This window comes from Pipistrellus hanaki (genome assembly GCF_964339955.1).
Source record: "Pipistrellus hanaki genome assembly, chromosome: 17".
Taxonomy (NCBI): domain Eukaryota; kingdom Metazoa; phylum Chordata; class Mammalia; order Chiroptera; family Vespertilionidae; genus Pipistrellus; species Pipistrellus hanaki.
The window spans coordinates 42,995,235-43,006,850 of NC_140519.1; the positions used below are offsets into that span (position 1 = coordinate 42,995,235).

At 44.4% G+C, this 11,616-nt stretch overlaps 1 protein-coding gene across 4 annotated transcripts; it reads right to left on the reverse strand.

The window, feature by feature from the left end:
• Nucleotides 1-1,537: 1,537 nt before the first annotated feature.
• On the reverse strand, nucleotides 1,538-11,482 carry PDP1 (pyruvate dehydrogenase phosphatase catalytic subunit 1). Of its 4 annotated transcripts, XM_084864713.1 has the most exons (3): nucleotides 11,302-11,438; nucleotides 10,537-10,571; nucleotides 1,538-6,366 (listed from the first exon to the last, which is right to left on the reverse strand). In XM_084864713.1, exons 2-3 carry the CDS (start codon nucleotides 10,565-10,567, stop codon nucleotides 4,706-4,708), a joined length of 1,692 nt encoding a protein of 563 aa, XP_084720839.1. In that variant the 5' UTR covers nucleotides 10,568-10,571; nucleotides 11,302-11,438; the 3' UTR covers nucleotides 1,538-4,705. The 4 variants fall into 4 exon arrangements, with proteins under 4 accessions (XP_084720839.1, XP_084720840.1, XP_084720837.1 ...); XM_084864714.1 differs by lacking the exon at nucleotides 10,537-10,571 and having other exon boundaries at nucleotides 11,302-11,482; XM_084864711.1 differs by lacking the exon at nucleotides 10,537-10,571 and having other exon boundaries at nucleotides 11,298-11,470.
• Between the last annotated feature and the right edge of the window lie 134 nt (nucleotides 11,483-11,616).

Sequence of the window (11,616 nt, forward strand, 5' to 3'; positions counted from 1 at the left end):
TTTTATTGAGTTTTTACAGAGAGGAAGAGAGATGGATAGAGAGTTAGAAACATCAATGAGAGAGAAACATCTATCAGCTGCCTCTTGCACACCCCTACTGGGGATTTGCCCGCAACCAAGGTACATGCCCTTGACCGGAATCAAACCCGGGATGCCTCAGAATGCAAGCCAATGGTCTATCCACTGAGCCAAACCGGTTTTGGCTCTCTTTACATTTTGATAGTTTCGGTCGCTGTGCTGAAGCCTTTATGTAGCTCCATTTGTTTAGTTTTCCTTTGTTTCTCTTGTCCTTAGAGATGTACAGCTGAAAATTCTGCTACATGAAATGTCTGAGACTTCACTAAGTTTTCTTCTAGGATTTTTATGGCTTGCAACTTACATTTAATTCTTTTATCCATTTGGAGTTTATTCTTGTGCATGGTGTAAGTTGGTCTAGTTTCATTTTTTTAATGTACCTGTCCAATTTTCCCAACACCATTTACTGAAGAGATTATCGTTACTTCCTTTTATTCTCTTGCCTCCTTTGTAACATACTCACCTTGAAGGCTTATAATTTGAGAGCTATTTAGAAAACAACTGTTAGGATTTGATCCAAGATATACATTTTTTTCATGACTGGGCAGACAGGGTTTAACAGAATTAAGCTTAACTTTCAAAGTAAATTTGGAAAAGAACCAAGGTAATGACCTTCAGAGCGTAACAAGTCAATTCACATACCATCAGAATATCTTCATTTACCCGGCTTGTCCAGGACTAAGCTTTTGAAGATCTGAAACATTCTGTAAGAAACAGCAACTGTCTTTATTATTTATGAAAATGGTCAGAATTAAGGTATGTTAACCTACAGACTAAGGGTACACAGTTACCTAAACCCTCCTGCTATCCCCAAGGACAAAGCTAACGATAACCTCTATTTAGCATGTCTGACTGGACAGCAGGGAAGCTCATTCTCGGTAGTGTGGATCTTGTTTAATAAAAGCAGAATTACCCAAGTCAGTCATGCCATTTAGGTCCTAATTTAACTGTCAGCACCAAGCCACTTCCTTCCTCATCCCTAATCGGAGCTATGGCAGATGGAGTACTCAATGAAGACCATCAAAACACAAGGTGTAATTTGCCTCGTTCTTATAAAAAAGTCATTAGCTCAATCATTTAATTAACTCAAGGAAATTCTTAGTGGGAAAGGTAGAGGTCCGTATCAAAGGACCATTCTCTAATCCTTCCAAATTTTTCTCCATAAAAAATTTTCATCACTTGTTTAAAGGGCATTAAAAAAAAAAAAAAAAAGTTCTCCTTTTAAGGTATAGAAGATAAAACTGAACTGTAATTGCATTTGCAAAGTTAAAGCTACACTTCAACCAAATAGTATTCCTGAGAACTGCTAATTTAAAAGATAACTTTACAAGGGGAGGAGAGGAATAACAATGCCTATCAACAATGGAAAATTCTATATTCATACTATGAAAGGCTCCTTGATAATAAGAGACTATGAATATACTCAACAAATATAAAAAAATTGAATCAGTCAGTCACAAAGGAGTATATATACATGATTTTATTTCTGTGAATTTCTAGCACAAGCAACACTATCTGTGGTGATACAAATCAGAACAATAGTTATGTGGAGAGGGATTAACTAGAAAGGGCATGAGATAATTTTCTGGAGTAATGGAAGTTTTGCATCTTTATTGGGATTGTGGTCACCAAATATCAATGATACATCTAAAATCTGTGCATTTTACTGAATGAAAATTATAACTCAGTTTTAAAAAAGTACTATTTATCTAACTAGATCCTAAAGTTAAGTATAATATACTACCTTAGAAAGAATCTAATGAATTTTACTATTATTAAAAACCAACACAGACAGACAAAAAATTGTTACCAGAGGGGAATGGAGGTGGGATGAGGGCAGAGTGGTTAAAGGAGGTCAAATATATAGTAACAGAAGGAAATTATACTTCCAATGGTCAGCACGCAATAGTACACAGATGTCAAATTATAATCTTGTACACCTGGAAATTATATAATGTTATTAACCATGGTTATCCCAATAAATTAAAAAAACAACAGAGGCAATTCAGAAAGCAGATATGAAACTTTAATTCACTGTGGGCGTTTCTTTAGCCATTCTCTATAATATATATAAGCTTTTCTTATGTCTTCACAAGAAACATCTTTTATAAGACAGTTTTCCTACCAAATACTGTGTACCATATCACTATTCCATTGAACTGGTTAAGAGTGTATTATAAATATGATGAGCCATTGATTAAATATACAGAAGTCGATACATGTTAGAAAGTTTAAATAATACAAAAAGCTTAAGAAAGGCTAAATACAAGGTAAGGTTACATCTTCTATACTATACATAACATCACAGTGACAACCGATTACAATAGAATCACACTGCTTTCAGATAATACACTCAGATTTCCAACACCCAATTATTTTCATTTCAATCATCTGAATTCCACACTGCGTTTTTATTCTGGAGTAGACCAGCTTTTGGACTGCAGACAAGACTCTTGTGTAACAATGTTTATTACGCTGCCCTGGCCAGGTGGCTCAGTTGGTTGGAGCGCTGTCCCAAGCACCGAAAGGTTGTGGCTGGATTCCCAGTCAGGGCACATGCCTAGGGTGCGGGTTGGATCCCTGGTTGGGGCACGTACAGGAGGCAACTGATCGAGGTTACTCTCTTCCTTCCTTGTTCTCTAAAATCAATCAACATATCCTGGGGTAAGGATTTGTTTAAAAAAATTATGTCGATCATGACCACAGAAAACTAAATTTTATATATACTATACTATATAGAAATGCAATTCTGGTTAAAGAATATAATAATATGGAACTCTTCAAGAGAAATTCAAATAGTAGACTGAGAATGGGTTTTAACTGCTACTGCAGTCTACATGTATTTCGTTAAAAGAGTAAGTCTCTGTCAAAACATTTGGAAATAAATATATAGTACAGCCTTTTCCTCTTTGAAAATGCTGCCTGGAAAAAAAAAAAGTTCCAAGCAGATGAAAGAAAAAAACAAAACAAAACTACAAACAAAAAACAAGGGGGAAAAAGACTTCAGAAAACAAACACTGTATGATGTCAGGGCTGCAGTTTTCCTGAGTCTGTTTTTCGACTGGAACAAGTTTTGCAGTCAGTTCTGCGTTGTTTTAGTGTCCACAGTCCACGGGGAGTCCTTGAACGTCTGGTTTCCATTTTACAGAACCTGAAAGGACTCCTAAACACCCCTCAACTCATTACACAAAGGAAAGCTGGTCATGTTTGGTACTAAAGTCTGTATGAACACCAAACAGAGTCATAGCCACTCTTAACAGTGCTGCTAGAGTAAGTAAAGAAAACGTATGTACAGCTGTACACAGATCACCAGTAAACACAGGAACAAAATGCCATTTGCTGTATATCAAGTAAGCTGCCCAAAAGCTATTTGCAATGTTTATTTTCTTTGCTTTGATACAGTATTAGAAGGGACTGCATGGAAGTACGAGGACTGCTGCAAATAACACTTTGATGCTAAGTGTTCTATTAAGCATCAGGCATGCAAAATAATTACCTTTTAAAGTTTCTCGTTTTTATATCGCAACACTCCTATTTATAAGCTACAATATGTGTAAAGCATTTAGTAAGTAAGCCAAGTATTTTAATTGACCTATGTCTAAGTGGGGAAAGACAAAAACTTTCCTCTTGTCTCAACGTACTCCCCAAACTGATAGAGAAACTTATTTTGTCATCCTTAAAATTCCAAGTGATGAAAATCCTTAGCACTATGAAATTCTAAGTACGATTTTCCAGCAGCAGTCTGTCGCTCAGACACTTCCAGCATGCCAAGCCTTTGGGAATTACACGGTAAGAGTGACATGCTGGCTATACATGACAACAGTTGAACTTATTATTCTCTTCTTTTTTTCCTGGATCTTTTATTCCAAACTAAGTAAAGCTTTTTATTAATACAAACTAAAAAAAAAAAATTATTTTTTCTTTATTTACCATCCATATAAGAGTAGATAAAACTAAAAACCTTTATTGTCTTCAAGTGTGTGGCAAAACAGAATGTTTCAGTAACATTAGGTAATCAGCTAGGGAAGTGATTACCTTGTTTTCCCATTTGAAAAGCATTCCACATAATCACAAACACAATTTCAGATTGCTTGGTTCTCGGTCATTTATGGCTTAAAATACTGCATTTGAAAACCACATCAGGATAAAATAAGTTTATACGAATAATGCATAGATTGTATATCTAGGAAATCATGCAATAAATAAATGTCCTCATGTACATCGGAATCTTCATGACAGATGGAGCCACAGATGTGAACAGCGCTGTTTCCTTTACCAAGAAAATACGCCCAGCGAGATCCTTGCTTCTGACCTGTTCGAGATCCTATTCGCCAGGTCATCCTCATTTTCTGACTGGCATCAGAAGCCAATGTCACAAGAAATCCGCAATAAGACACTGACTTGCTTCAAGTGCAGGAGCTGTGAGGTCTGATCTGAGCCAGGCAGAACCACACTCTCATTATCCCGCCACCTACTGCCAAGTCCCCTGGAGTTCTTGACTAGCTAGACTAGAGGCTCACATGGGTAAATGCTTAGAATGACCCACTAGAAATGTTTATTACTTTAGTATCTTTTTACAGTCTATTTGTCCTTTAAATCTATTTCCTTTGAAAACGGCCAGGGTGAGAGCTCACTGTTCCTGGTTTTGATGTGCCCCCACCACATGTGAATTGAACTGAACGACAATGATTGTGATGTCATCTCTGTACATTCGAGCGAGCTCTTCGGGAAGGCTCAGCATTTTGGAGAGACGCTCGTGATCGACAGTCCCAAACTCGTTGTTGCCCACCGCGTGGCGGATAAGGTGGGTCGCCGCATTCTGATCCTCAAACACCGAGGACATCTTGGCTCTCCTTTCTGTCAACAGGCCGTGCATCTGTCCCAGAGTCACCTTGTACCCGCCAACAGCTATTGGCTGCTGGTGGTGCATGCCGGTTAGGTACTCGCCCACAATCCTGACCACATCCTGCCTATGCATCGTCTCCCACAGCCCGTCGGTAGCCAGGATCAGAAACTTATCCTGTGGCCTTAATCGATGGTAGATCACCTCTGGCTCAGCAGTGAGATAAGGAGGTGTGTAGTAATTAGGAGGAATGAACTTGGTATATTCGTTGTCATTCAGCTGGTCTGGGCCAGATTCTATCACTCGCTTTTGAAGGTCAATGCTCCACTTGAATTTGACATCGCCAAAAGCCCTAAAAGGCATCAGCAAGCCAAGGAGCCGATCCTGTTTCACCACGCTCTTGGCCTCGTTCTTTGGGTGTTCCAATTTTAGCCTTTCCAGTTCACTTTCATTCTGAGCGTTGTGGTCATTGGAGAGAGTGACCGCTGACCAGGAGCCGTCCTCTTCCTGCACGCCCAGCATGGCTCTGCTGTCGCCGGTATTGGCCACGTGAAGGTTGACCCCATCGACGTGGGCCACACAAGCAGTGGCCCCGGAAAACGCCACTCGAAGCACCAGGTAGTTGAGGAAAGAATTGGGATCACCAACTTGGGCCTCCAGGGAGATGTCGTTATCAAGTCTCTTGAAGGCATTAATCAAAGCCTCCTTGACATCAATGTCATCGGACTCCCCAGTGTTGAGGTCTATAAGTTCTTGCCAGTAAGTCCTCAAGCTGTTGAAGTACAGCTTGGACGCCTCCTTACTGAAGTAGTCGTTGGGATGCTTGTGCCACTGGAGAATGGGGAGCAGGGCCCGGCCACTCTCCACCGCATTTTCAATCTCTAGCAAAGTCTCGTGGGGCAGCAAAGAGACGGCAATGTAGTAGAAGAGTCTCTCGCTGACCGCTTGGGAGCAAGCACAGCCTGCGTGGCCATCGAAAACCCCCAGCAGCATCCCTCTGGTCTGCAGGCAGGTGGCCGCACTTCTCCGGTCCTCAATGGGCGCGTTTGCAGGTAGCTGGTTGCTGTCAAATCCAAGGATGGAACTGACATTTTTGCCATCGAATTCTGGCACTTTGAAACTGTACTCATTGGCTTTCAGGATGCTGTTGACTTGCGGAGGAGTGAGGTAAAACTTCTGCGGTGTGGAGACGTATCTCCTCCCCTGCGTGTACTGCCACCAGTTCTCCTTCGGCCTGCAAAAGGTGGCATACGCCGGGTGGGGTGCGTACCTCAGGTGGCTCTGAGGAACGTAGGAAGATGGGCAGCAGAGATGTCTGTGGTGGCAGTAACAGGCAGTGCCATAGAGTCTGCTCAGTTCACAGTTACGAATCAGAGGGAAGAACAGTTGAGTTGGTGCTGGCATGGCATCAGAGAACAGTGGCAGGCTGGAACTTCTGACTGGGATTCCTACAACACAAATCACACAGGTGCACACAAAGAAAGAGTTATACTTCAGATTACTGAGTCTGTCTTTGCAGGGAGACACTGTATTTTATACCCACACCGTGTACTATTTCTACAGGGCATGTTCTGCTGAGCACAATTCCCAGTCACTTATGGAGCCGGGACTGAACGTCACGCTTTACTTTTCTCTCTTCATCGTATTTCTGTGTGTACGCAAACTGTGCACAGTGTATTATAGATTCGGCTGGGGAGAGCTGAGGCGATGGGTGTTATGTAACATTATGCAGTGGAAGTCTACCTGGCCAATCGCTCTTCTTCCTCTCTACCTTTTAAAGGCTCTGGATCTTCCATATTGCTCAGGGACTTACCCCATTTATGAATATCCTATTTCTAGGGCTGTGGTTAATTGTCAGCATTTGATTATACATGGCTATCACCAAAAAAGTGTTAGGATGCATTCCCAACACAGTATATTCATACATTACTCTTAAGTTACACATATATACTGCTGTATTAATAGCATGTTCATTATAACATATACAAAAAGCTTACATAACGAATAAAGAGGAATGCCAATACTCCCTTCCTATACCCCAGTGAGTGGTCTTACAGACAGTGCTTTCTACTCCGCTGCATCAGTTTGGTGAGTTTAGGGATACAGGTCTTCCACCAGCTTTCCAAACTAACCCTGCAAAAGCTGGCTCACCTTTTTGGGCCTCACTTTCCTAAGATGTAACTGAACACAGCGGAACAGAGATTCTAAAGCCTCTTCTAGGAATCTATGTCTTTATAACTGTTCGTTGAAGTGGGGCTTTGAAATCAAATGCAGGTTTCATTTATTCACCAATTTTACTGTGTCCTTCATAAAAAAAAAAGTTCAAATATTTTAGTTGCTCCAAAACTGTTACTAACATAAATAGTTGCAGTTCTGGAATTTAATATACTTGGTAGCACTTTCTTCTGTTTATCAGCCATAAGGGAAAGCTATAGAAATTTTATTTTCATCAATTATGGATCCCAAGTAGAATTCACCACTGGAAAAATATTTTCTCTTATATTAAAAAACAAAAGTATGTATTTGTCTTTGGGAATCAATAAAGAATAGTGGAATAATACCCAAATAGTCTAAGGTTTAGATAAAAAAAAAAAGGTATGGAATTATAATCGAAATCATATCACTCAGTATATGACACTGGAAAGATTTTATTGGGCATTTATCTAGAAAATTTAATGAATGTTTACCAGTAACTCAGATAATTTATGCAAGAAAAAAAATACTGTTCCTCGATAATATTTCTCCTAAATTCTTAAGGTATTGCCTTAATGTATTTATTTGGCCTATAAAGAAATAGGCTTTACAAATACTTTATATAAGGAAATAAATAAGTAAACAAAAAGAAATAAGGAAAATAAAATCAATTGAATCTTTATATCAGCTACTCCTTCCGAAGGTTAAACCGATTAAGGAACAAAAAGTTTACAGGTATTGGAGTGTTAGCTACATATTACATTATTTTTCAGTACCTTGTTTTGAAGAGTAATTAGAGAAAAAGTGAAGTGTGGGAGCAGAGAAAAACAAACACTGAATAACTGATCTTTGTTTGCTTCTATAAATAAACATGGCATCAGCCAGTCGTACAGAACCCCTTTTGCAAATGATAGAAAGGACCATTATTTTAACTGCACCATTTTTTTTTCTTTATTGATTAAGGTATTACATATGCTTTCTTATCACCCCATTCTCTCCACCCCCCACTCCTGCCCTCACCCCCCTGTTGTCTGTGTCCATTGGTTAGGCTTATATGCATGCATACAAGTCCTTTGGTTGATCTCTCCCTTAACTGCACTATTTAAGAAGGGATTTGTTTACAAAATTGAAGGTACGATTAAGCAATAAAAGGTAAGGATTAGAATTTTTAAAATAAGATCAATAACTAAAAAACATTCTGAAAATGCAAAAAAAAATAAAAAACAGAAATTCCCAAAGAGAAGCAATTTATCAAGACTAACACGTAAATAATAGTACTTCAAACCCCGTATCTGAAAGTCATCCAAATTAGGTCTACATGACTGAGCCAGGGGATATGCTCAAATGTTGGGTCACATGACACTGATTTCCAAATTCCAAACATAAAACAAAGCTCTTATATGCACTCAGAAAGCACATAATTTCATGCACTGTATAAATATTTTCTAAGCATTAAAAATGTAAAAATGGCTCAGCAGTTGAGCATGGACCTAGGACCCAGGAGGTCACAGTTCAATTCCCAGTCAGGGCACAAGCCTGAGTTATGGCTCCCGGTGTGGGGCGTGCAGGAGGCAGCCCATCAGTGATTATCTCTCACCATTGATGTTTCTCTCTCTCCCTTCCTTTCTGAAATCAAAATATATATACATATTTGTAAAAATGTAAACAGATGCCAATCTTAATGAAAAGAAAGTTTCTCCCAACTTCACATGTTTGTATTTGTGCTTACTTTAAAACAATCCTACAGAGAAGAAAAAAGTGTTTCTGGTGAAATGTAGATTGAATAAAAGCAGTGTGTGTGTATGTTTGGAAAAAGGGGAGCTTTTATTATACAGGGTGGGACAAAAGTAGGTCTATAATAGTTTGTATGGGAAATATAATAATTAGTAAATAATAATACAAGAATAAACTCTTTTCACACATTCACAGCTGTAAACCTACTTTTGCTCCCACCCTGTATGTCTAACCAAGGAAATAAGTTCAGGAAACTTGCACTTTCTTTAAATTGCTCTGTTCTGAAAATGTTATGCTTTTGTAGTCGATTGCAAAATGAATGAAATATTGTGGCACAAGAAGTAATGAGTCATGCAGGAAATGCTCGGACTCATACAGTACAGTCAAACAGCAAGCACTGGAACGTCTAAATAACATACTACATTTTTCCTTCAAACCCAAGGTTCTTGAGGTTGAAAACAAAAAAGGAGAGCGAATTTTTATCAGCTGTGTTTTTCACTTATCCAGCTTAGCATATGAACTGCGACTGCCTCTCTACCCCCCAACTCCCAGCGTGCCTTCCAAAGACATCTCCTTAGAACAAATGAAATTCACGCAAACCTGCTCTGTGATGAATTAGTGTCCTGCCGTCGCCAGTGCAAGGGACAGAGTCTCTCCATCAGATCAGATACCCTTAGAGGTCAACGTCCTTTCAAATGTTTCCAGAAACCTTAAGTGAGCAAACACGGAGCATCTTTCTAAAGACTGTATTAGTCAATTCAACAACAACAACAAAACATGAAAACAGCCTTCGTTGCAGAACCATAAATACGTGAAGTAGAAAGCTCTCGATAGGCAGAGAACGGCAACGCGATCCAGTTGTGGGTGGACTTGGAGCAGTGTCAAATTTCCAAATTATTTCTGACCGTGTTCCTACTGGAAAGTTCCTATCCCCGGATCCAGACCGAGCCCTGCCACGGGCAGCACCGCCATCCTGGTGGATGTGCCAATGACTAATAAGGAACGAGGCGCTGCAACCCGAGGCTGGAGAGACCCATCTCCCTGACGTGCTCAGCGGAATCCGCGCCAAAGAAACGATTCCACTTCACGGCAAACCCTCGGAACAAACTAATGGGAAAATGCTGTCACTGCGCCCACTCCGGCGCGCGTTGGGCTTTGCAAAGCTTTGCTGTTCAAGGAGGCAGAGGTGCTATCCCGGTGACTAAACCTTAAATGTCAGAAGCCCCGTTTATGTAATCCTGCCGGACCGAACACCCTGCATAAAGGCTGCGACTTTCCCAGCCTGTTCTCCCCACGCCTGGCCGCTCCGCAGCTCCCGTTATCTGTCGTTCCCGGAATGAAGGCACCTTTCCCGGCTTCCCCAGGAAGACGCCAAGCTGCCGGCCAGCACTTGTTCGAGTCCTTCCCTTTGTCCATCACCTGAGCACTGCCCTCTCCCAGGTCCTGGTCCGGCAAGCCTTTGTCCTCTCTCCTCTCTCTCACCCCTTCCTTCCACCAGACCCGCCTATGGCCATCCACCCATCCATCCATCCATCCATCCATCCATCCACCCACCCACCCACCCATCCATCCATCCATCCACCCACCCATCCATCCACCCATCCATCCATCCATCTATCCACACGCACCATCAGCCCCATCCTTCCTTCCCGGCTACCCAGCGCAGGTCCGGAGGGGATGGATATACCTACCAATTCGCCCGGGCCCGGGGCACACACACATTCTCCTGTCATCACAACACGGCGCCGACAACATCCACAGCCCGCGCGGAGAGCAGCAGCGGCAGCAGCAGCGGCCCATCGGGAGCAAAGCAGAGATGCTCCTTAGCGGCGGGGGAGGCGGGAGGGGCGGGGGAGGCGGAGGGGAGGCGGCCGGCGGGGGAGGCGGAGGGGCCCGGGGAGGGGCGAGGGCTCGGGCGGCGGCTGAATGGGGCCGGGCTGGGCGGCGGGAAGAGGGAGGACGGAAGGAGAAAGGGGTGGGGAGGAGGAAACCAAACCAACCAACCGCGCCCGCGGGAAAGGCAGAGCCACAGCCCGGAGGCCGTGGGGGCCCAGACGCGGGCAGAGGCAGGCGCGCCCCGGGCCCGGGCCCAGCCCCGCCATCCAGCCCGGGCACGGCGCCCTCCGCCCGGCCCACCGGCCCACCGGCCCGGCTTCAGGACCCGAGCCCGGCGGGGAGCCACCCGGACCCTGGGGGTGGAAAGGGGGGTGGGGGGACCCTCAGGCGCCGCCCGCGCCGCCCCTCCTGGCAGCGCCCCCTTCCGCGCTCCCCATGGCGTCCCCGGCGCCCCCGCTCCGAGCCCCGCGCGCCCCCCGCGGCCGCGCCCCCCGGGCGCTCGGGCCCGTCCCCACCCGCTCCCGCCGCCCGGCCTCCCCCGCGCCCGCTCCCCCTTCACCGCTCCGCGCGGGCGGAGGACTCCATCGCGGTGGCGCGGGGCTGGAGCGGGGAATACGAACCGGGCACGGCAGGCAGGCGCCGCTCCTTCCCGAGGAGGAGGAGGAGGAGGAAGAGGAGGAGGAGGAGGCGGCGGCCGCGAGGACCGTCCGACGCTCCGTCCACAAAGCCCAGGGCCGCTCCGGGCGCGCGGGTCCTCGCCCACTCGGCGCCCCCGCCCCGCCCCGCCGGCCGCCACCCTCCCGCCCCGCCCCGCCCCGCCCGCCCGCGCGCTCGGGGCCCCTCCCGCCTCGCGATTGGAGGAGAGCGGCTGGGGGCGGGGCTGGGAGACTGGGGGGCGGGGCGGGGCGGCGGCGCGCGCCCGCCGGCCCTGTGAC

Bases quoted from the DNA above. Each gene is read 5' to 3' on its own strand.
- PDP1 (XM_084864712.1), bottom strand. From the start codon at position 10,600: ATGTTGTCGGCGCCGTGTTGTGATGACAGGAGAATGTGTGTGTGCCCC. The intron at 6,367-10,536 runs GTAGGTATATCC...TTTGTGTTGTAG, and splicing joins CCCCGGGCCCGGGCGAATTG to GAATCCCAGTCAGAAGTTCC.